The sequence below is a fragment of the Aquila chrysaetos genome, chromosome 2, assembly GCF_900496995.4.
Source record: "Aquila chrysaetos chrysaetos chromosome 2, bAquChr1.4, whole genome shotgun sequence".
Taxonomy (NCBI): Eukaryota; Metazoa; Chordata; class Aves; order Accipitriformes; family Accipitridae; genus Aquila; species Aquila chrysaetos.
Window position 1 is genome coordinate 44,607,215 of NC_044005.1, and position 26,005 is coordinate 44,633,219.

General features: G+C 42.9%; 1 protein-coding gene across 5 annotated transcripts in view; it reads right to left on the reverse strand.

The window, feature by feature from the left end:
- Positions 1 to 26,005, reverse strand: part of AMBRA1 (autophagy and beclin 1 regulator 1) — a 135,872-nt gene that overhangs the window by 12,849 nt on the left and 97,018 nt on the right. For all 5 annotated transcript variants that reach the window (XM_029997088.2, XM_029997078.2, XM_041129673.1 and 2 more), the window contains one exon: positions 15,954 to 16,093. In XM_029997088.2, the coding sequence (XP_029852948.1) occupies positions 15,954 to 16,093 (140 nt within the window). The remainder of the gene's footprint in view (positions 1 to 15,953; positions 16,094 to 26,005) is intronic.

Below are 26,005 nucleotides of genomic sequence, written 5' to 3' on the forward strand. Positions count from 1 at the left end.
TGAAGACTATGGGCAATGACAGAAACTAAACCACCATAACCATAATGCTGTAAGTGCGTCTCCCACTATTTCTAAGGCCCAACAGCTCTTAGACTGGAAGAGGATAAGAGCGAACCCAAGCTTACTCTGTGCCATACAGAAATGTCAGAGGACAGGCACACGTTATGCAGTCCAAGGCAGTATGGAGATCTCCTACCTACTGCTGTGTCCCACCTCCAGAAGCACTACGGGCTGCATTGCCATGGAAGAGACTTTCTGTACAGTGTTTTGCCATGCCATGCCGACGCACCAGCTCCCTGTGAGCTGGCCTGGGAGTTTCAAAACAGTGCTGTGTACCACCACATGGCTGCTGGACTGCAGATTTGCCCCTGATGGTGCTAGGCAGAGAGTTAAGAGTGCTGTGCAGTGGTCACCACAAGGCAAGTAAAAAAGAAAAAAAAAAAAAAAAAAGGTCCTGTGCAGACAGAAGGGAATTGCGTCTGAAGAGTTGGACTTGCATCACACCACAGGCAGTCTCAGTGCACGAACTAAGGCTAGTCCCACAACCTGAAGGAAGGATTCAGGGCAAGTAATTGGTAGCTGGTTATGGCTCGGGCACAAACATGGTGTTTTACATATATATAAAAGCTGTTGTCCCTGTAATGAGATGCCTCAGCAGAACTGGCAAGAACCCCAGTTTAGTGGATGCTGCAGGCCAGATGCAGTGCAGGTCAGGTGGGAGAGCTGTGTGTGCTGGAAGCCTCGGGCTAGGCTGCTGGGGTGACAGCACCCCAGGTTGGGACCAAGGGCAAAAGCTAGAGAAAATTAGGTCAACAAAACCATGCAGAGTCTACAGGAAGTAATCAGTCATCACTTTTTTTTTTTTTTTGTGCTGAGCTAGCCCAGCGCTGCATTATACCCCATGAAAGCAGCTGCCAGGGAGATGCTGATTTACAAAGGCTTTGTAGTTTATTGACAGATGGTAACCTGTCACTAAAACTGTGCCAGTCCCTCTGGCTGCTCCATCCCCTGCCTAGTATACTGAGACTTAGCTGTCACACTTTGCTGTCTGCAAAGTAGCACACTCTCCCTAGGCAAGTGAGGCTTTCTGACCTGGTAGGCAAAATTTCCAGAAAAAGCCTAGTTTGCTTGGTATCTGCAGCTATTATCCAACAGAGCTAAACTGACCCATGCTCTTTTCGCCCTCCTTCCACACTTCTTTATGCTTTCCAAAGTACAGGCGTGGTCCCCACAGCCACCTACACAACTGGTATTCCTCACCAAGGTGCTCCATGTGCCCTACTGGTCTTTGCCAGCTCCCAGCTCTAAAAACCAGAAGACTGCAAAGCTTTCCCTAGGCCAAAATGTGAGTTGGCAATACTGTGTTTCCCCTCTTCCCCCAAACACTGTGTTCTTGTACTACATAGAAAGTTCAGCTCCTGTGCGCGCACACATATACATCCTCTGAGTCTGATTCACCTCACTTCTACAAAAGCATGATGGTACCAGGCTGACATGGAGTATGCCAGGTTAAAAACTCCCACCCCTGCTCCTACCCATTCTGCAGAGGCTCACTACTGCACATTCAGGCTGCCGGGCAGGAAAGTCCATTCTAACTCCACGCTGCCAATTTGCACCTTTCCCTGGATGGTGAAATCAATAGCCATTCCATTTAATACATGACTTTGCACATTGGTTTTAAATACTGCCATTTATCAATGGAGTTTCACTGCCAGGGTCCTATTAGGTACTCATTTAGTGCCAGAGGATCGAGGACTTGGCTCTCCTTTCCCAGAAGAAGGACCTGTAGCAGCTGGTGCCACTAGTCCCATTGCTGACTCTGGGAACACTGACGAACAGGCTTAAGCCAAGCTCACTAGACTTGGCCACGACAGGAGTTCAACATTCTCAGCACCACTTTAACCTGGCTTTTTAGTCTGGGCTGTGCGTGTCTCCCTGCAGGGCCAGAAAAGTGGCTCAGAATAAACAGTTGGCACTCTCTACTGCAGCAGCAAGCATCCTCACAGCTACCCTTCAGCAGACTCTTCTGCCACCAGGGTCAGCTAACCAACTTAACCTCTTCCAAAAGACTGGAAGCAATAAAAACCTCAGCACAATCTTTGTTCTCTTTTGCATGCATCTGCATCTCTCCGACCTGCATCTCATCTGCCTCTGCACAGCCCTAACACCAATATCCAGCTTGCTCCCAATTAGGTCTTCCAGCCTTTGGATGATTGAGGCTACAGAAGAGGTGTTTCAGACTGCATCAAGGTACAGTGGAGAAAACAAATATCTGAACTTCACAAAGGGAACTGGTTGGGCACTATCTTTTATATGAAGATCATAACTTCCCTTCTTAATAAGCAAAGATTTCATCAAAGAAATGCTGCTATTTATTGTATCTGTTAAGTGCCATACAAGACCATGCCTGCATTAGAAACTTGATCACATAGTTGCACCTTAAATGAACTTAGATACACAACGAGATGTGTGTGACAACCACAATTACCTTAGTTTAAATCAGATTTTCAATTAAGCTTAAAGATTTGCACTGGTTTAAGCACACCTATTTAAAACAGTCCAATCTCCCTTTTCAGAAAGCCTAAAGGTTTTTTAACACCCGTTGCAAAATGTTGCTTGAATTTTGTAAATTAGCAAGCCTTTCACAGCACGTTTCCCAGGAGATTTGCAAATCAAGGCCTGACTATTCATTTCACAGAAGCAGAGCTTACACTGGAGAAATGAATATTTTTCAGGTAATGTAAGCATTTATAAGCATTTAACTTTTGCTCCATCAAACTCTAGACATGGAAATGCTGGAAGCACTTGACATTTTCCAAGGCATAAGGTAGAAGCTCTCTGTAGCATGGAGCATGTTGCCACTTGGACGTGGATGCAGCAAGGAGGACATTTGTTGCCCAGGGCTTCAGGGTGAAAAATTGCAATTCTCCACACTGCGTCAGTCATGGACAGTGAAGTCCACTTAGTCAAGTTCTTATTTTCTTCCTTTTTATGGCTGTCACTAAGCTCTCTAAGCCCTCCCTGGAAATTTCCATTAACTTTTTAAATGCAGAGCTGCTCACAGCCTGGCTTTCCCAGCAGGGATCTGTTCCGAGATGGACTTTTCCTTCACGCCTGTGTCCAGCTCACATTATTAATGAGCTTGGAGAGGATGAAGGGCACAGATTTGCATGCTTTGCTGAAAGTCGAATAAGGATTCAGAGTGGAGCCTGTTAAGTACCAAAAGCCAACAACTTAGGCAGCACAGCCTCCTCCTCTGCATGGAGGTATTACCTACACAGCTCAGGTATGTCCCCCTGAAGAAACTAGGACCAAGCCATAGGAATTAATGACAAAATTATTCATGCGTGACAAGAAAGCTGAAATATGATTTACTGCATTGGCTTAACCAGTATTTGAAAAGTAAACTGACAAAGCACAGGTCAGCACAAAACAACTTAAACTTCTAGGTAACCTCCCAGCCGGAATATCCAAAATTGGGAGTTGAAGAGGAGGAGGGATTAGGACAAAAGTTCCCCCACTCTACCTAACAATACAGCTCAGCAGCAAGATGGCAAGACAAAAAAAAAAAATTGCAAGTAGGGTATGCATGGCCAGGACTGCATAAATAACACTGACTGTCTTTTCACTTAAACCATCCCCAATATTGAAGAAGGTAGCAGCAATGGGCAAATCCGCTGCTCTCCTTCAAATCCTGCCACATGGAAAGGCCCAACAGTAAGTAGCACGCTTGTCTGCTACAGCATGGAATTAAATTTTGATTAAGACACTGCTGCCTGCAATCCCACCTAAAAATATAAGCACAACCCCATTACTACTATGAAGATTGTGGCAAGCCCAACATGGAGAAGACTAGCTGCAAAACAATGCCATGCAGCACGCAGCTAGGTGAGTATCTGATTTTCATGCTGCCAAGGTTTGCTTTCTCCACAAAAGAAATTACGCTTTAAAGTTGATTTCTGAAATATACTGTCCATTCAAGATCACCAAGAGCAAGCATACAAAACCAGGTTAGTTGACAAAGGATTTGAATTCCCCAAGACATGCTTTACTCCCTTTGCGTGAAGGTGTCATTCTTAAACCATTCAAACGGTATCAAGGAAATACAGTGAGCTACAGAGAGCAAGGTGACACTATGCTAAGGAACAGGAATCCATTGTTCTTGTTTGGGAAGAAAGCTGCAGCACATGGTATCTCACGCAATGCAATGCTTGGCCAGATTCCAGAAGCATCCTTGTCAGCAGCTCATTATCTCTTCTGCCAGCGTGTGATGATCAGCACAGCAAGCCCATCCCTGGCTCCCATGATTAGCTAGGCAACGGTATTGTCAGTACAAGGCAAAGTTTGGCACTCCCAGCAGCTGCCTGGATAGGAAAACAATCATTTCTAACACTCTACTTCATAAATATTTAGCTTTCTGTGCAGGCGATGAACCACGTGCAGAGACAAATCAAAGTAAAAATTGGCTGCAGTGCAAACTGTATGGAATCAGCAAATGGGATTCCTGGAGTAGCTCTGCTGGGCAGTAATCCCCTTAGACCAAGGTGGCAGCTTCACTGATACCGGACTATTTCAGAGCACACCCCTGGAGTACAGCACACGTATGACTAGCCAGGGGAAGCTCACGAGACCCAAGTATAAGAATTCCTAACAAGATAAGTCGTACAGAACACAAGATCTGCAGTTTACGATTAACAACCACACAGACATTTAAGTGACATATGAAATTATCCTATTCATCACATTCAGAAGAACGATGGAAAGGTCACCCCTTCTCTGGAACTAGCAGCGGGTGCATTTTTACTCTCTACACTGATACAGCCAGCTGATACTCCAGAATCCTGCAAGCTTCACCCACCTGGAAACCAGCAACCATGCAGAAACACATCCTGACACCTACTTGAATCGCCAAAGGTGCTGCAGAAGCAGGACAGCAAGCAGCTTGGTGCAGCTGGTAGCCATGTGCCTGCTTCAGGGAGGATGCCAACTCAACTCAGAACACCATGCAAGATGACCGGTCCCGTTTATTTGATCGTGTCAGCTAGGTTAAACAGTGGGATTTTGAAGAGGCTCTATTCAAACTCACACCATTTAAAAGAGGCCAGCCTTATAAATTTGGAGGCACTAGTAGCTAATAACACTTTTCTGCCTCAACAGCGTGAACATGCACAAGTTTGTTCTGCCCACCAGTAGGCAACTAAACCAGGATACAGCCCAGGCTCTTGCAGCCAGTGGATAAGATTTAGATAGAAGGCACACCTCTAACAGTCATCTTCCCTGGGCAAAAATGTGACATTGCAGCTAAGGAAGAGAGAGTCATCTGTCAGCTAAGCTGTTAAAATACCGAAGAGAGGAGAGAAGAGAGGAGAGAAGAGAGGAGAGAAGAGAGGAGAGAAGAGAGGAGAGAAGAGAGGAGAGAAGAGAAGAGAGAAGAGAGAAGAGAAGAGAGAAGAGATTAATACAGTAGGAAGAACAAAAACATGATCATGATCGTTTCTTCTGCTCCATAGGGTCACCACAGCTAAAAGCCAAGTGACTTCCAGGAGTCAGCATTTGTAACCTGCCTGTTCCAGCAGTTTGCATGTAGCAGATAAGCAGACTCATGACACAGAGGACAAAGCACAGAAAGCTAAAGAGGAATTTGTCTTACATTCTAAGGGAGAAAGTCATAAATGAAGAATCAGTCTTCCAACACGTTCAAGAGGAATGATAAATGGAAATTAAGCACCAAGACAGTGACAGAGCAGGACAGAGCTTTGTATGAAAGTTTGGATGTTAGATTATTTTGGGACTCAAGAACTAATACTGAGGTTGACAGCGCTGCCCTTAAGGGACATGAAGCTACACAGCAAAACCTGTGTTGAGAATAAGGACAAGAAAAGTCCCTCACAGACAGCCTTCATGCCCATACCAATTCTTCTACCAGAATGCCACAACAGTTTTTTAAAGCAGCTTTTCCCAGAGCTTTTTTACACCGTCAGTGTGACAGAAGAAGTTGTAACTTGTGCCTGAGAGAACAAGAGGAACCCTTTATAGTCCTGAACGTGACTCCCGTAATACCAATGTTGTAACTAGACATCAGCTACTTCAACATGTAGAAGAGATATATCCTAATTTCGAGGGGGCATGCTGAGGCCATCATTAAATGCAAAATATTTGTAAGCAGATGGACAAAACACTCAAGCAAGGTGGGCCCAGAGTTAAGATTTGCTCCTACAACACTGGTAAGATTTTTGCATATGATATACTGTGTTACACAATAGTTTTAGCACTATTTAAAAAAAATGCATGTTTATGTGATTAAGAACATACCATCCAGAAAAAATAGCCTGGAATAAACAAGGCAGAAATAAACCAAATAATTTCCTGAATTTTCACTGATTTTCTTCTCACTCAAAATCTTGCCAGTATTCCATGATATCCTTCACTTATGTGGCTCCAACCACATCAAGTAGCACGTAGGGATCCTTCGGAAGGTAAATAACAGATTCCAGAACACAGAGCTTTAAGTTCCTTAAATAAGAACAATTTAGCTTGGTATCACCTTAAACCAAGCTCTAAAGATGGATAACTTGCTTAAATTCCTCTAAAAACCTAAAGGCTTGTTAATTGCTTAAAGTGATTATAGGCAGACTATACTCCAAATAAGCTTTGAACCCTCAGAATATCTTAAGCTGTTTATGATCTATCAGCTCTTCCAGTGGCTTAGACAATTTAGGATGTTAGGAGTCTTCGGGGGAGTGCAAATTGCTTAAGCCTTCTAAGGCCTTAAACATCTTAAACTGCTAGAAGTCTTGAGAGCCAAAGTCACTCTTTAGTCTTCTTTGAACTTTCACCAGCATTTTAGCAGAAACTAGTATTTACGTTGATTCAAAGGCGACTTCAAAGTAGGCTTGTTTTGCAACTCTTATGCCAACAAGCTAAACCAGGAAACTGCATTTGGAATGGGAGAAATCAACTTCAAAATAAATATTTAAAATTAGCAAGCACAGCAATGCTTTTTATTTTTTTTTTTTTTTAATAGAACATTGTGATGTGCACACACAAAGCTACCAAGCTCCAGAACCAAGATCTTGGCTTGGTCTAATCTCAATGAGATCCACAGGGCAAGCCAACTTTTATATTTTTAATCTTCAGCAGCTTTGAAATTAGCCAACCAAAAAGTGTTCTGTTTAGCGCACAGAGGAAACCTGCTCCAAAAAAAAAAAAAAAAAAAAAAAAAAAAAAGTGGACAAAAAACCCAAATCCACAGTTATTACTTCAATAACTCACAGTTTGTAGCCATTGACTTGAGACCATTTACAGAACCAGATAGCTTGAACATTTAAAAAAGAGAAAGAAAATGAAGAAAAAGTTGGCTGTTTTATTTGCTAGCTGGATTCACTAGAGTCCTGCTAGAAAACACAGGCATAAGGGACAACAAATAAAACTCCACAAATACACTGGATCAAAGACGAGAAAATTAAAGATGATCTTATTGGAAAGTCAAGGGAGTAAACAACCAAACAAGGAAGGTCTAGTATAGACCTACAGAGAAAAGAAAGGTTATAAGAAAGCAGGATGGACTGGTGCTGCCAAAGAGGGAAAAGACATTCTAAAAATAAACAGGAGGAACATGGTACTGGAATGAAAAAAGGTCTATTCATCAGTGAGGCTAAGGACAAAAATCAATAATGACTCAAAGTGGCCAAGATACTGAATTTTTTCTCTGAAGTCTCCACTTAAAATATATCCAAGGGTACTTATGCAATTAGGGAGTAAGAAAGAAGCCAGACATAGCAGCTAGTTGCACTCATTAAGAAAATGGGGAAAAAAAAATTAACTTTGAGCCATTCACACCTGATTTTTAACATTACAAAAAACTGAGGAAGTGACAAAAGGCCAGAAAAGCCAACTTAGCAGCATTCTTCAAAAAGAAAGCCATACTTAAATTGACAATTACTCTCTCCTAAGCATAACTTTTATCCTTAAAGACAGTCATGTAACAAAGAGAAAAAAGGAAGATATATGAAAACAATGAAAGAGTGAGCCACATGCAGTAGGCAGTAAGTCAAATAATTGCTTGCATGAAATTTAATTGCTTTTGTAGATAGAATTAGAAAAAAGTAAAGGAAGAAAAGGTGGCAGGTGTGATCTGAATAGATATAAGTGAAGCATCTGGTAACTGTTCTTAGAGTACGTGGTCATGCTTTTAGAAAGATTGCTATCCAACGTGAGAACCAGTAAGGACCTGCAGAAGCCCAGTGAAATAGCACACAAACTGGTAAGCAGCAGGCGAAGTTTCTTTAACACTGGGCTCTGTACCAAGTTCCCTTTCTCATGGTGGAAAATAAATGTCACTAACTAGTCAGTGCTTCAGCATATCTCGAAGAATTGGATGAGGGAAATGAACTTGCTAATAACTGAAGACTTAAAGCAGCTCTCAAAATTTATCTCTAGGATTCATAGACATATTAAGTGGAATTTTATGAGGGCATCTTCCACCTAATGCCATCATTCATCCTGGATATCAAATTCACATACAGAAACAGAAATAGAAATGGAATAAAAAACAGTATCAGAATGGAGATACTGTTTAAAGCATCCATATTACCATGCCACTTCTCTTGCATCTGCAATGACTGAGCCTCTTGGCACTCAGGATACCTAAGGCTTCCCTGCACAATTTGGAAATAATTCATTTCAGTTTTTTCTTAAATGCATGAATAACAAAATCCAAATATAAGCTTTCAGGATGCATCTTTAGTGCAAAATTGGCCATCTTCCCCCTTTTTCAGTCCTTTCATCAATCAAAATAACCTTTTACCCTCATTTAGAAAATTCAATGTATCTTGTGGTTAACAGGCAGCAAAAAGTCCAGGACATGCATTCACTTACTCAGCCATGGTCAAAGGCCACTGTGCAGATGCTGCCTTTCAAGAGGCCATTTGCAGGGAGGACCCAGACATAACCAGTATCTCTAGCTGCCCCAGTTAACAGTTGTGAGAACATTCCCTGCTCAGGGTTGCTAACACCCCTCGGTTACACATGAAAGAAGACGGCTCCTCCTTCTGTCTCTTCGTTTACTCCATCCTCCTGAAGCTACTCTTAAAAGGCAAACAATGCACCAGGGCTTATGCTGCTGGGGGTTATCATTGCTAGAGGCTGAAGAGCCTGACGAATGGAGCCAGCCAGCAGAGAGACATGATGCGCCAGGCAGCTGGATAGATTACCATCTCTTTACCAACGCTGATAACCAGATGCAGACACATTGTCCCCATTACTAGATGAGAGGATACACAATTCTCAGAGGAAAAAAACTGGATTGGCAGGGTCAGAAAATTGCAATGATCCTCTGCAAAGCATAGGAATTTATCGTGGAGAGAATCTTCCCAGAATAATTTCATGTTAGAGGCAGATCTCGCCACAAAGAATTAAAATATGCACACCGCGTAGCACTTAGTTTGAAACTCTCCACACCTACTTCCCAATGAGAGAATTCCAAGGGATTCCTCCTCTGAACCAGATGCAACTTCAGGGGGTATTTTAATTCCATTACCAGACACTCTGTCTGCTGAAGAAATCCTTCCTCTCTTGTGGATGCCTGCATTACAGAGCTAGCCCTAGACAAGGTGCTTTGAGCACTTGGTTTTGAAACATTTTTCCCAGAACACTGAGGTTTTGGATTAGTATTTTCAAAAGCACATGAGCACTGAGCCCTTCCAGAACCTGCTCCTGAGCACGGCACTCAAGATGAAACGGTGAACAACTGATATTTGGACCCCCTGCCTTTCTCCCACGGCAGTCCTCCACAAGAGAAGCCAGCAAAGGGCAATAAGCAGCATGCAGTCTGTTCCTCCTCACTTTCGGTCTCACCTGTTCATGTTCTACAAGATGATTAATGTTTGAGAAGCCCCACCAGGGGTGTTTCTGAATGGGAAAGCTCTTGTTAGGATGTGACAGGATAGGAAAGGTTATGAGCACTAAAAAACAAATTCCTTTTTAATTCAGTAGGGGTGGTTCTACTGTACAAGACATAGTGGATTTCATTCCATGCTGCAAAACCCAAAGATTCAGGAACCGAATCAAACCTTGAACTACGCAGAGCCAAGAAAGACGTACAAAACTTTAGTGAGCATTAGCGCTGGTCACAGTTACAATGGATGTCAGGCAGCATGTGGTGGGGGAGAAGCAGCCTTGAGGGGGGCTAAAAAGCATTAGCAGCCACACAGAAAAGTTGTGTGCAGCAGGCCAGCAGATGGGTGGGGGGAATTCATATTGCTCTGTACCATCTCCTGCAACAGACCTCCTGGCCACAGTGAGTAGTACATAGTAGTTCACTTAATTTGCTAAGTGGAGTACGCTACCTCAAGAGGAGTACGCTACCTCAAGTGGTGTACCTAAAGGGATTCCTTTCATTCCTTTCATTCATCCCTTTCAGGGATTTCCTTTTCATGTGGCACGGCTCTCCCAATGAACATTAGTGTCATGAATTCAATGTCTTGATTTAGCTCAATGGTGCCCACCCTTTAAAACATGACAGCCTCAGAGCCTTTCGATACCACGCTTCTGGACTGAACACAAGCTCATCTTACATCCAAAAAACACAGACTACCATGGGGTAATGTGAAGCCATGTGCAAGCAGACAGCAGACTCATGATCTACTATGTATGCAAGTCTATCAGTTGGCAACCATCTACACACTGAACCATGACAAGAGGAAACTACAGGACCCTCAAAAAAGGAACAGGCTCTCACAGCCTCATACAGACTGCAACCTGTTTCCAATCCACATCTGAGGGCCAAAACTCTCTTACCAGCCAGACTTGCCTGTGAACCACAGACCTGAGTACCTTTGCTCCAGCCTATCACTGCAATTGGTTAAAAAGCAACAAGACAAGCACGAAGCATCCCCCAAAGACACTTACACTGCTTACGATCTACTCAATTCCATTCATTATTCTATGCATCTTCAGGACTTGCCTTTCTTCATATCAGCTTCCTGCACTTTGTACTCTGTCTCTAACGGTCACTTCCGTGAACCTTCTCCCAGCAACTCCTTTTATATGCTGGCTGACGATTTTTTCAGAAAATGAAAGATCAGACTCATGAAAAGTAAATTGCTTGTCCTGTTGGTCACTTGCAGAAGAAGTTGCTTCCAAAAGCTGGGTTCCTGTCCCACAGGAATCCAGTCCCCTGGGTTTTCACACAGACCATTCCTCAAAAGGACAGTAATTCAGCAGGAAAAGTAGACAAAGTTTTTAGCAGGTCAGAGAGACCTGCTCTAAGATGGATAGGTTTTTTATTTGCAAGCAAGTGAAACCAGCAGCTAAACAACCAAAAGAAAAGAACATGAAGGACAGACAGACACTGCTGAACACCAGCTCCACCACCTTTGCTATTTGTTATCCTTACTCAGAATAGTATTTATTCACTGACAATTGGGATCTCTGGGTTTTCAATACAAGTCTGTATCTCATATGCATGTTCAAACTAACTTACTAGTAAACAACTTAAGTTGGTCAGCCTTTGAGCGTTTGGGAAAGGAGGAGCTTTCCTGATGTTACACTAAAAGTTTCTTCCAATTTAATCACATAAAAAGCAGAGAAAACAAATTGATGCTTTTCAATAGCACAGTTTAGTGAGCTGGGTGTCACCCTGAAATCTAAGGGAGCAGGTACACAATGCCCTTTCTTTCCTTTACTCACCAGAATGCAACCCTGCTAGGGGTTATATCTTTGGCTAATAAAAACATTTATTCTATCCTCATAGCTACTGTACTGGCTCATGAATTTCAGTCTCTTACAGGCTTCTTTCAGGCCCATTAGGTGCATTTCCAAGTGTGGATGAACACTGCTGTCACCACCTCACCTTCCTACAGCACAACAGCTCTGAGAGCCAACTTGTCAACACCTGTTTAGGCAGGGACCTTGGGTTCAAAATACTGAAAACTGCCTCACGGCTCAGCAGTCCAGTCCCACCCCCAGTCACAAGTATTCAAGTCATACACTTGGTTCTGCCAGCCAGCCAAGCTGCATCTCCAAACAGCTAAGCCTTTTGCATCCACCCAACCAATGCACAGGCTATTGCAGAAATCAGCTGGTTAGCCACCTTTCTCTAGTTTGCAGCCACAACCTAGTCATAGTCAATTTATGCTTCTTTGTTCTCTAATAAAAAGCATGTAAATTTAAATAGTTTTCCTTTCCTGGAGATTTATGGAAGGCTATATAACCTCCTCCTTACCCCTCATTTTTAGCCCTGCTAAAGACCCTAAGCTGCAGGTTTTCTTAGATAAAAATGCTCCACTGACCCCACTAGCAGCTGCTCTTAACTACTGTACTGGTTCAAAGGCAGTTCTGAATATGGATATGTGAATTTTAAACTGTTCCAGCTCATGTATCTGGTTTCTTCTACAGTGATACTAACATTTTGCTATTTCTGCTGTTAAGCATCTTGTGTCTCATCCTAGAACTAAATTTCTTGTTTTTACAGCCTCATATATTGATGGCTTAATCACCTATGATCAACTAAAACCTCGGGTCTTTCTCCTCCTCTGTCATCTTAAGTACTGAGCTCAGTGTTATTAGTCACTAAGTGCACTTTGTACTATTAAATTCTCATTTCTATAGCTCCAGTCACTTTCAAGGCAATCCAATTCTAGTGCAATACTCTGATCTTTCTCTGCAATGACAAGGCTAATGTCACATCCTCTGCAAATTTATTCAGTACACCCTTACAAGGCATTAGTGTAAATAGTATTAATGATCAGCCCCAGAACAGGTTCTTAAGGAAGTCCATCAATGACCTCTTTTGTGACCAGAGTCCAGCTCTCAATCATGTTGTATTCTTTCCTTTAGCCAGGCCTTTACCTGATCTTGTTCTAATCCCAATTCTTTACAAATTAACTAGATTTATTGTAGTTCCAACATGGGAACTGCCTTACTAAAACGCAGAGGTATTAGACCTGGAGCAAGTCCTTAGCTGACCCTTTAATTAAAAATAAATACATAAAATTCTCAAGGACAGGTATCCAACCTGCTATACTCCACCTTAGTCAAATCACAATGCATTCAATCCTGCTTTCTATGGTTTTAATTTTCCTTTCCTTCAAAATACACCCCATAAATCTGTGTACCAAGTTCACATTATGGATTGCCAACATAACCTGACCTTCCCCATTTCTATCTGCAAAAGACCACCTGCCATCAGTGCTACCCCAACTTAGCAATATAGCTCAAAATGTTTGATTTTAATTACTGTTTCTTTAGAACTCTGGAAGGACTACTTGCATAGCCTCTCATTATGAGCCCATGGAGCTTCAAGTTATGCCTTTTTTTTTTGGTCAGCTTGTACTTTCAGTCTACTCATCTCATTTTCCCTAAGCACATGCTTTTCAAATCCTGTATGTGAGGCACAGCTGCTATTTCAATCTGTTTATGTGATCCCTGTAGTACTTGGTTTCAAACACCTCCATTGTACATGGGAATAAAGACCCAGGGAATTATAACCATCTCCATTGTTTGCTACTGACCACAGTTTTTTTTGCCAAATTAGAACAGTGGGGGTGTTTTCAGCAGTACAGTGTTTTCTTGATCTCTGCTGTTAGCTAGGCTATCCCCCATGTAGTACTCTATCAATTGCTGAATCCTTTATTTAGTATTTCTCTTCCTCTATATTACGATGTATGGAAACTACACAAATATTTTTCATCTTTCTCCCTCACTTCTCAAGTTGAAGTCAACAGATATGCCAACCTCAAACCAAGTCTATTAAGCCAAGAAGTATTGAGATGGCATCTACGTGTCAGGATGTTTCCTTTCTCTGAGGATCTTCCAAGTAGGTCTGGGGCAGACATCACAGCCGCAAGCCACTTCTGCTCTGATAGAGTCTCACTCATTTGTGTGTTCTGATGTTAGAGCCTCAATGCAAATTATTCAGCTTGGTGAATATCTACACCTTCATGCAGAGGTTTGTAAGTCACTCTGGCTGTTGTTCGTCTACAAAATGGTGCAGTTGAGAACAGAACATATCAGGTGTCCTGCTCCAAAAAGAACCCACCAGTCCACGTGAGGTCTGCAATAATCACCAGAAGCATCAGTCACTCCAATCCACCAAGCAGGAAACCTGTTGAAGCATTTTTGTCAAACCACCAATAAATCTCCCACCTCTAAAGCCAGTTTGTTTCATGTTTTTATACAAAAAGTTTATTTTTGTTGGAACTGTGCATGATTGTTGCTGGGACAGGAGTAAGGAGATAGAAGAGTGCCCTAGCAACATGGTGAGCTAAGAAGGTTTCACAGAGAAGTTGCAGAAGGACTGACAGTGCTTCCATAACATAACAAGAAAGTGTTCCTGTTGTGTCTTTAATTCGTGACGTGCCAAGAAGAGACATGCCACTTAGCTTGGGGCTACTGCCAGCACCAGAATAGACACCTAATGTGGGGTGTGGCAAGCCAGGACAGCCAGACCAAGCTCCACTCTGCAGCATTCAATCAAAGCATCCACCCTCAGGGAGACTGCATTTCCCTGGGTTCTCGTCCAAGTTCATATCACGAGCCATAATCAGTAGACTAGATCTTATAACTTCCCTATACTGGAAATAACTTAGAATAACTCTCGAGTTCAAGAAAAGAGCCATTATTCCTAAATAATTCTTCTGCTTAGAAAGTACAGCAACTATTCTTGAAGAAAGCCACTTATCCTGGAAGAGAACGATTATAGCTTATTCCATAATAATATCTTGTAGAACTTCATGTATAAATAAGACCTTGATGAAAGATTATGTTCAAGAGAACAAGAGGGCTGTTTGAAGAGTGCTGGCATTCTGTGCTACTGAAATTGGTCCAATCCAAATTCCAACCACAGATTTCACCAGAAGGCTGTACTAAATTAATCACTATTACAATTGTATTTATTTGTTCCGATTTAAGATAGTGCTTCTACACTGACCATATGACTCTCCTCAAGCACCACATGCTTGATCTCATGCACGACAGACAGAGTCCACATGCATGTCGTAAGATCATCAGCAGTGCTGCAAGTTTCTAACTGCCAGCTTTTAAGTTACAAGGAACTTCAACATGCAACGCATAACCCAAAAGAATACCAAGGTAGTTTAGTATCAGGAAGTAACTGAAGCAGAGAAATCCCTAAAGTGTTCCTGCAGCATGAAAGAAACACTGCTCCAAAAGAAGCACTTGCACAACACAATGGAGAAAAGGGTCTCAATGAAGTATGGTGCAGAGACTCCTCAAGAACACTGAAAGCAGTACATGTTTCACTGCTCACATACTCAATTATCATCTCTGTCACACCACAGCTAAATTAGCTTGTGTTTAATTGCACATTTACAAAGGGACAGTTACACCCTTCATGGCACTGTATAAATAAAAGAGAGCTAAAGTCTATATGTCTCACCATTGGGCTTAAAAGTGAGGACCAAACCAATTCACTGGCTTGCTCATAATCATGACAAAAATCTTTGCAGTTCATAGAATCTCATGCTTGAACACTGTAACAAGTATTTGATAACTCTAGGTCAGCAGCTTTCAACCTGGTTGGCGGACTCCAAAGGGTCCATGAAAGCTGAGGAAAGCAAGCATATCACTAACAGCTCAAATTTGCTGTTCTCATTGGAAGCTTTTAGAAGTCCGTAAGTCCAGAGAGACTGAAAGACACTGCACTAGACATATGTGAAACAAAGGATCCAGAGAGCCTAGAAAGACATGGGAAATAAAATGAGCTAATGAGATGCACTTCAAACAGCCTCAGAAGTTTATAATCAGCAAAACAAACACTGATTGTAAGAGACTCAGGTAAACGCTGTGACAGTCCAAAAGGAGTATTGGGAGTTAGGCTTTTGGGTCCCTCAAGCACAATGCTCCAGGCAGTGAAACGCTGTATCATCCCCACCACCCTAAGAACAGAACAGCCAAAGCAGTTCTTTATATCTCCATGTAAAGCAAGCACTTACTCTGGTCGGCAAATCACCAGGTCCCCTTTGTTGGTGCCATATGCCAATCCCAGGCCTGGCTCAGGCAGCCAGCGAGCAGAGTTTATGCTGACGTGTCTTCTCTGGTCGGCAGGCATTGGGTACAGAACGTTGAAAACTCTCTGAAACAATAACAGGAGATTACTTGACAGGACAAAGCAGGAGAGCCAAGGAAGCTCAAACAAACGTTCAATCTCCCTGCAGCAGTGCAGCTGGCCAAGGAGACATGTCACTTTACAGGATGTTGCAAGAAACTACTAATCCAGCAGCAAGAGTAAGCAGCTGCTAGAAAAGGACATCTATGTGCCCCTAAGTGTTTCATAGACTGACTGGCACACAGCTGTGGAGCAGAAGAAATTCTGCTCCCAGGAGAATCTGCATGTCACTCAGTGGACTGCATAGTCCTTCTATTCAAACTAATTAAAGTGATGGGCACAAGTGGTATAGTCATTAGAAAGCAGGACAACTGGGACTCTTCTGGCCATCACCTCTCATCTTAACTCATTAGGGTGGAACAGGAAACTGGCAAGTACATGGGCTTTCAGCATCAAAAGTTTATTGTTTCTATTAAGCAAACCAAACTTTATGCAAAAATAACATATAATTCTTTCCTTTTTTAAACATTTAAACAGCCTCCTGAAAATGTTTCAGAGTTTGATCAACCCCCACACCAACAGCGCACAAAGGAAAATCAAAATCCATAGGTTATGAGAATAACACGAGTAAGTACACAAGTAAGAAATCCCTCCGTTCAGGTCCCCTACCAACACCATCCGTTTTACCTGCAGTGAGGTAAGAAGCTGAAGAGCTGTTAAGACAGCAGGTAGTTAGCATGGCTGCAAGCCAGTGCTTCCCATATGCTGCATTAATGCATGTGAATTAAAACCCTGTGTGTATGAAGGACCAATAGCAAGCTCTGCTTTCTGGTCTGCACTAGCTTGGTTTCGGAAGCATATGAGGCTTGAAAAGCAAGAACGATGAAGCGGAACAGATTATACCTACGCAGATACTCTCCTTCTACTCCAAGAAGCTAATGTCTTTTGTACAGCACAACGCTTTCCTGCACCCTGCCATCCAGCAACGAGAACTGGCTATACTGTCAACACTCCATTTAGCCAGAAAATGACACATGTAGATCATAAAAACAAAGGCATGGGAAGTGGAAAGAGGGGTAGGTAATGAGTCAGTTTGGCTACCAGGAACAAACAGGGACAAGCTGCTTCAGTGTACTGGGCCATCAGAGCACATTCCGTCATGGCTGAAGACTGCATTTACAAGTCCAAATCATTAACAGAATTTCTGCAGAAATTTACCTAGGATTTATCCTGTCATCACTGCAGGTAACACAGACTTCAAATCTAGATTTTCAATGGAGTAAGTCCCAGGAGAAAGATAAGTTTTCATTATGTTTTCTGGTGGGCAACTGTCCATCCATCATAAAACCTTTCTTCCGGACTCCCCAGAAAAGGGGATGGTGCTGGACCAGGAAGCAGGGAAGGGAATGAGGATGTGCTGAACAACAGGATAAAGGTAGATGGGAGTGCAGATCAACCACTACTGCGGTGGCCTGAACTAATAATTAGAATTCATTAGGGTGGGAGGCATCAGCTAGCATAAGAAACCGGGGCTGTTTTTCTCTGTAGCTCTACTGCCCACCCCACATCTTGTCTGTTTGACAATTTAACTTGAGAAGTCTGAGGCAGAGACCACTTAACTGTATGCCCTCCAACAGCTAGTACCCAGAACCTTCATCTTGACCACCGTAACACAAACAAAGTAAGAAAGAGCAAAACAATATAGCTACATTATTTCCCGTTGTCAGTAACATATTTAACCTCTCCTCTGAGGAGGCCACATCCGAGGAGAAAACGTCCTTAAGGATTTCTCTGTGTGACAGAAGCTGACTCCTCGCCCTGGCTATCACTCAGCACAGCATTTAGTGTATTCAGAGAAGCTCAGTGTTTGGATGGAAGGAACAGGCCCTTAGGGGTTTATCTAGCTCTTACCCATTTCTGTCATGTCTGTCCCTTTCCCTCCCTGCCTTGCTTGCTCTGTGTGTGTGTGGCGGGGGGGCGGGCAGGGGGAGAAAAGGAGAGAGGGGGAAAAAAAAAAAAAATCTGATGTACGATGGTAACACCTGTTACCATGGAGATTATGGTGCACTCTGAGATGGGAAGACTGGATTTGGAGGAGAAGGAGGAAGGAGGGGAAAGGGAGGGGTCCACCAGAGCTGGGAGCATAAATTCATAAAATAAGCATTTCAAATCTCTCAAGAACTGCAAGGGTTTTTCATCGTATCCTTCTTCGGCAAGTCAGAAAGAAACGGTTCCTCTGCTACTGAGAATGGCTTTGCAAGGTATCACAGTTAGAGAAGCTGCCTTCCTGGGCTAGTCGCAAGCTCTCCTCCGCTGGCAGGTCAGTTTGCAGAGCCGTTGTCCCACACGCTCCACGACTGGCCACGCCAAGAGGGGAGACTTGCTAGCTACAGCTGAGCATCCAGGTGCTTTGCAGTAAATAGCACCCCATGGAAAGTGCTGCCAAGGACATGGGTCTGGTTCTGACAACCTGCAAAAACGTTGGCCGAGGGCAGAATCTCAAAGATAAGGTGGCTTAAAAATTCTGCGTAAAAGTAGTTGCTTCATCACTCCACTCCACTCCATTCACTTCTAAACAGCTTGTCACACCGAAGAGCTCCCCCCCCCTGCTGCTTCCCACTCCCACGCTAATGGGACAACTCCATGCAGTGTTAAGGGTGATGACATCCGCGTGTGTGGTAATTAGTACATAAAAAGAGAAAGCAGCTGTACTGGCATAATCACCACTCGCAGCGGTAACCAGGACCCAGCTAATCAATCTGATGCAGTCATACAGACTGGCTGTTGCAATTGCATCCATTAACAAGACCCCCTACTCTATCCACAGAGTGGGGGGAAAAAAAAGTTCCTTCAACATTGGCAGGTCCTTCTCTTCAAAGAAGGTCAGAAGCTTGCCAGGAAGCATTATTCTCCATAGATCACAGCTAATTCCTTTCGGAATTTGTTTTTTTTTTTTTTCTTTTTGTTTCCATTGCTAAATCTTATAAAAAGTTACTGAGATATTTCAACCAAAGCAGCCGGCCTGAAAACATACTCGAGTGACCACACCTCTTTGCCAGTGGGATTGTCCATGCTTTGTAGTTCTAAACTTCTAGGAATAATATTCAAGTTATTACAGGAATCCTACACTAACACGATTCTCTAGCTTCTAGGTCAAGAGACTGCTGCCAATCCTCAAATGCTCTTAAAACTAGCAATACAAATGCATGAAGTTGATAATTCACCAGCTCCCTTTCATTAGGGCTGGTCCACAGACTAGTTGCAGGCCATGTGTAACAGCCATGTTGATGGCCAAGGGTTCAGGAATCAGTTTAGAACCACTGTTGCAAAAGTCCACTACCCTTTAAGGTGCCCACCCCACCACACTCTACCACAGCCTCCAGAGAGTTTATTTTTAATAGGATGGCATTTTCATTTAGGAGAGATATCGTACTGCATCACACTTTATCAGCCCATAATCACTGCCAGCAGTCACAGCAAGCTTCCAGGCTCTTCACCATAACCAATGTCAAACTCGCTCTTAGCATCACTACACTACTAACTCAGTAATACATAGCCACACCATTAGATTTGGTGATTCAGCATTTTATGAAGTTGGCAGTTGCATTTGTTTCCCAATGCTGTTCTGAAATAGAGTTTTGTATCGTATGTTTCTCTAACTATGAACACTGTGAAGTCTGAGGAGTGGGAGCTTCAGAACATCCCTAAGGAAGCTTAAGCCCAAACAGGCAACATAAGTATAGCAAGCTGTTCTCTTCTTGGCAACAACATAAACATATGTCATTTCAAGGGGTCCTACCCCTTCCCTTTAGGGCCACACGACCCAGCCTGGATTACACAGAACAGTTGCTTGACCTGTGCTTATGTTTGTAGAAAACCCTGTCTCTGGTGATCTCCCCACACTTCACAGGACATTCCAGAAGTCTTCCATCATTTCAGGGACTCCATCTCTCCTCAGAGTTCAGGGGACATCAGCAAGGTAAGAAGTCTTCCTCCAGAAATACCAAGACTGTCTAGGTAGCTAAGCTTCTACACAAAAGGCAACTCTCATACAAAGGGAAAGCAATACTCACTAAAGAAACAGCTGGTTGCTTCCATTCTACATCCCTGTAACCACGAAGTGTGGGGAAAGATTTGGTTGAGTAATTTATGTCTGCACTTCTCTATTTTCAAAGACTGCACTACAAGAGACTACTTATCTCTTTGGTGTGCCTTTTCCATCCTCCCTGAACAGGAGTGGGCATGTACATCATCTACTGAACTCCCTAAAGCTCATTTCATCACTTCACAGCCACTTCTTCAATGCTGAATTCAGCAGGGGAGAAGATGGCTCAGAGAAAGCAGGACTATAAAGCGTGAGGAAAAGAAAAAAAATAGGCCCTTAAAATATTCAGCAAACAAGCTGCATGTGGAGTGCAAAGGCCACCTCAGGTCCACTGCTGCTGCTCCCCCTCCAACTTGTCAGTGCTGGCACATCAGTACTGTAGCACCTGTCACAGCCACCGCTTAGGTATTAAACTTAGGTATTTACTTAGGGCAGAGAGCCAGGCGAGGCTGCATGACAATCAACAGCCTCAAGGAATCTTTCCTGATGATCTCTTCCTCGATGTCAAGCTGCTGTACTTAAGTGGGAAGAAGGGGGCCCAGGGCACAACACGTAAGCACTGAGCTACACAGTTAATTTGTACCTGCCCTGGAGGGGTAAGAAAACTTTTTGCTAAAAGCCTCTGCTCTGCAAAGTCCTAGTTACTGAGCTAGTGCTTCCCTCTTCCCCTCCTGCTCTGTCCCAGGGAAGCTGCTGCTATTTAATAACGCTCTTCAAATTCCACCTTTCCCCTCCATCTCTGGGGTATGCCAACGTTAAAAAGCTGGACAGGGCAATCGCCAGGATCCTGTCAGTCATCGAAGTAGCAGCAGGCTGCCCCACGCCTGTGCTACTGCTGCCAGCTGGCAGCGGTGCTGCACTGCTCGCCTGATCCGAGCAGCACTGCGCCTGGCCAAAGCGGAGGCACCGTGTCATCTGCACAGCCATCTCTTTGCTCAAGGCCTTCCCACCTCTAGAGCAATGAAAAGCAGGGGAGTGCTGAACACTATTTGTTTGGCAGAGTGGGACCTTTCTTCTCCTCTCTGGCACTCAAGAAAGAACAAACATGTTTTGAAGCTGGAGGAGAAGAGAAAGTTGGCACAAGCGGGTAGGGAAACTCAGCAGGAACTCTTGCTTTTTATCTTTTTAAATTCAATAGAGACATTTCTGCTCTCGACTAGATGCATCGCCTTTCAAGATGCCAATAAATTTCAAGCCATTACCTCTACTTAGCCCATGCAGTAAGTTGGGCTGTTAGATCAGCTTTGATAAAGACTGCGTGGGGAGGGGGTGCAGATGTTCTCTTGTTTACATGGGGAAGTCTTGTCATCCGTGAAGCTCCATCCTGACAGGTAAAGGGAGAGAAAAGGCTGGAGCAAATCAGGTGGGTTCATAAGGCACCAGCCTAAAATGTAATTATTAATTTTCAACTGAATTGATGCCATCACCAGAGGCTGACTGACCATGAAAACGCGCAGGAAGAGAAACACTGAACGTGCTTAAACCCAATAGAAACCTCTTACTGGGAGGACTGGTAAAATCCAGTTTCACAGCTACTCCGACCTGGGTTGCAGAGAAAAGAGCTTCAGAAAGGAGCATTGATCTCTGCTGGATAGGTATAGCTGTACTGGCAGCCAACATTTGTACCTCACACCTGCACAGATGTAAAGTTTATGCTGGTAAACAAAGTGCTCTTCATATGGATACGGGTTATACCACCAATGTAATGGTGGAGGCTACACAGCTTTGCCAATGTAACTGCAGCTGTACCAGAGCCTCTGGCCAGCACAGGTACCTCTTTTGTAACACACTTTAGCAAACTAAGCCACATGAATTATGTAATACAGATGCAGCCCTAAAAGCACAGCCAATCCACAACACTGTATTAAGTTCACTGAAAGCACACCTCCAAGCAAAACCTATGTACAATTTGAAACTACTCAAAGAGCGTTAAAACATATGCAGAAAACTATAAACTGCACTTGTATTTGCCAGAGCAGCAGATGAGGTGCAGCGACAGGATGAAGGCGTAAGCAGACCAAAACCAGCAGCAGTACAACTAGGACTGCACACATTTTGCATTTCCCCATCTGCCCTTCATATGCTGCTCCACAATCTGACCTTGAATAAGAACTTCAAGTTTCAGAAGTTTCACTACATCTTTTTTGATTGCAAGCATCTCACTGAGACTGAAGAGCACCTAAATCAATTCCTTATCTTTTTTTGCCTTACCCACCGATAGTGTGCTGCTGCTGAAAAATCTTACCTTTTTTTTTTTTAATGTCAACCTTAACTAGTTCACCTCTGCCACCAGGGTATCAGATAAATTGCTATAAAGTATCTACCACTCTACTGAAAGCACTGTATGTCCTTTGCTTAGCTGCCAGGAAACCACCTGCATCACTGACTTCTATAATGCTGCCAATTAGTTTAAACAAGTCTGTGGCTTTTTAAGGTCCAGAAGCATAATAAGAAACAGACATCCTAACCTGATCTCCTTAATAAATAACACTATCCCTTTTTTTGCTTAGATTACATTCTTTACTCTGCCTTCTATTAATTAATGAATTTCAGAAAAGCTGCTGAAATTCAGGCTTATGCCTTGCACTGCCACAAAACCCAGAGCCCTCTGCAGCAGAATTCAAGTCTAGCTTGTCTAAAGCAGACGAATGCAAAGCAAAACAAACATTCCTTGGGATAACTGACCAATGGCTCAATACTTTTATTCATAAGACAATGTATATCAGTATTTTGAAACAAGGCAAGCCCTATACGCAGATGCAAAGAAAAAGGCATGCATTTCCCATGATCAGATGGGAAAAAATTTACTTTTTTGCTCCTAGTCTCCTCTTATTAGGCAGGTTGGTCTATGCTGCTCTCAACCCCTCCCCCACAGCTGATTCCTGCCAACAACATAAACGTCTTTCCATTAGATCTTCTCTGTTAAAATGGAAGAAGCAAAAAATAATGCACTTATCTTTTTGGATTTGTCAGTCTTATCCTCAGATGGATCTTATCAATGCTCAGCACAAACAAAATTTCTTTCAACTCCCTTTATCTTCCCCAGATGTAATAGGATCATATATGAAATTCTTCTTTAGTCTTTACCATTACAACAAACCTCTTTCTGCCTTTTTCTGCACCTGTTGTCAGTGTAGAAAATCCTAGCTTTGCTTTCTGAGCCACAGTGAATTAAATGAGAACTAACCCTTAATTTTCAGCAACAACTGAAACCTTAACTGAGGATACCTGATCCAATTCCTAAAACAGGTCAGCACCAGAAGTTTCTGTTGGATGGACTGAGAAACTTTCTGCAAAGGTAAAACTTTGTTGGTTCTTCCTGACCATACTTGATCCCACAATTTATTGCTGATCTTTCAAATCAGGAGAAGTCTCATTATAGCACACCCTTTCTTTCTTTAGGCTAGCTCTTGGCATTATCAGCTGGTACTTTATCTCACAAGCCTGCCATGCAACTACTACTTGAGAAAGAGCTTTAAGATAACTAGTGGGAAACTTCAAAACATTAACAAGAACTAGGTCTTATGAAGAAATGGATCATCAAAGGTAACAAAGCTCTCACTCAGGAAAGTAACACACTTGCAGTGAAGTGGCTCATTAATTTGCTACCCATCTCCCAAAGGCTGCAAAACCAGGGTAATACCTCCAAAAAGCCCTTTAGGGGACTGGTCCAAGCCTGGATCTGAAACCTAAGGCTGAGTAAGCAAGAAATTGCTAAACAAAACAATTGTCCTTTCAATTGTGCATGCGTGTGGTTGGAACAGATGAAAGGAGAGAAACGGGAATGCCAAAGGGGGTGTTAGCGTGACAGAAGACAGATATGTATATATTCAGTGCAGATGCACCAGTGAACTGAACTGTGCAAACAGGACTGTGCCCCCAGCTATTGCTATCTCTTGCAAAAATCACCAACAGCTCTCAATGCTGGAACAAATGTAATAAAAATATGGTCACTTCTATGGCAAAAGGAATGACAAGCTTCTTCATTTTTGCCCTTAACTCAGACTGCAAATCAAAAACAGTACCTGTGAATTCCCCATTAAATGTCATGCTAAGACTGTAACAGCAAAATCTACAATATGTTAAAGATCTAATGACAAGAGCAAAGGATTTGCACACAGCTGCCATTCCACCCTGCTCTCTGTCTGCTGAGCCTTCAATAGAACAGCATACAAGATCAAATGTCAACAACATGTTGATGACAGAGCCACATGCATCCTCATCTAGGTGAAAAGAGGCTGTCATCCAGCTGCCTACACGTCTGGAAGGAATAAATACTGGAGGAAAGAGTTGGCTTAAATTTAATTCAAGAAAGATGGTAGGAAGAAGTACTGAAAAAAAGTCTTCATGAAATTGCAAACCTCTTCTCAGTCCATGGCCAGTTTAGTGCAAATCTGGTAATAATTCACCTTGGCTCCCTTCCCCCTACCTGACTTGGCAAGATGACTGCACATAAATAATCTCAATTTGCCGTAATTTCTTCTATCTAGTTACTATGGACCCAACTGCACCAAAGCTAACAGTAGCTACTGTGGGGCAAATGGGCTCAAGGCCTTACCTGAAGTGCAAGAGCTCAGCTCTCCTAATACTGGACCCCATATTAAACAAAAGGTCTTGGCTCTCAGCTTCACATCCCATGAAGTAAAAACATCCTGAATAGATGTCATTTGCCTTTCCTTCACACCAGTTTGCTAAAACTGACACTGCTCCCATGTTTAACCATCGCATGAGATATTAACACAACATTTATGAAGGGATCCTAACGAGTTTTAAGATTTAACAGTTTCTTGTAAGTTCTGTCTTAGCAGCCTTCATGCAGACACGGGTGAATTGGTCAAGATAGCAATTTAACTAACTCTTACAACATACCATTCCTGCATCTATACTCAAATGTGCGTATTATGCAAATCTTCATGCCAGCTGCAACACCAAGGTGGCAGTGCATTTTCCAATGACGTTGAATACAGCTCCTTCTTACAGCACCCTACATAAGCCATGCTTACCAACATGGGTTTTGGATATGCTCTGCTTTTCTAAAGATACCTGCCAGAATCTGACGATACACAGAGCATATAAAACTATTTGGTCTCAACCAGACTATTATGCTCCACTTTGTATTAAAAGGAGGGATTTCCCTTATCAGTCAGAAAAGGGTTCTGTCCCCATGCCCTCTTCCTAGTATCAGCAAGTACATGCAGTCTGTGACTCTGCTTGGACTTTTAGTAGTCTAAGAAACATCTACCTGGTTCAACTTCTGCCAGCAGTGAGAAATTTCTTTGGGCAGTAATTGGATGTATTATTTGCAGTTCTACTGTACAGAGCTGTCAGAAGCTCCCCCTGTTGCCTTGAAGATGTCAAAATCTCTCTTGAAAGGAGACACAAGGGACCACACCAATAAGCATGCTTTGTCAATAACATAGCAAGAGGTTGGTACTCTCTCTCTTGCAAACTGCGCTTGTTTTCAGAAGTATGTTAGTTCATAGGAACAGAACCACTGCAGGTAATGTGTTACAATAAGGCATTTCCACATATTTTCCTAATCAGTTTTCTTTTCACGTTATCAAGAGTTCTGACAAAACTGTAAATTGCACCCCAGTGAAGCAAATGTGCACGGCCATTTGCTTTCAGGCTTAAAGCCCCTTTGCTTATGGCTGCAGGAGCATTCACAGCTCATCCAGTGAGTCAACGAGGTCTGGCAGTGACCTTTGCAAACCACACTGGATACACTCTACCGACACTTGCATGAAGCTCAGAAGACAATAGCACTCAGTAAAATTGTGCATCTTCTCACATATTCTGTGCATCGTCCTCGTTAAGAGTTAATATACTGAAAA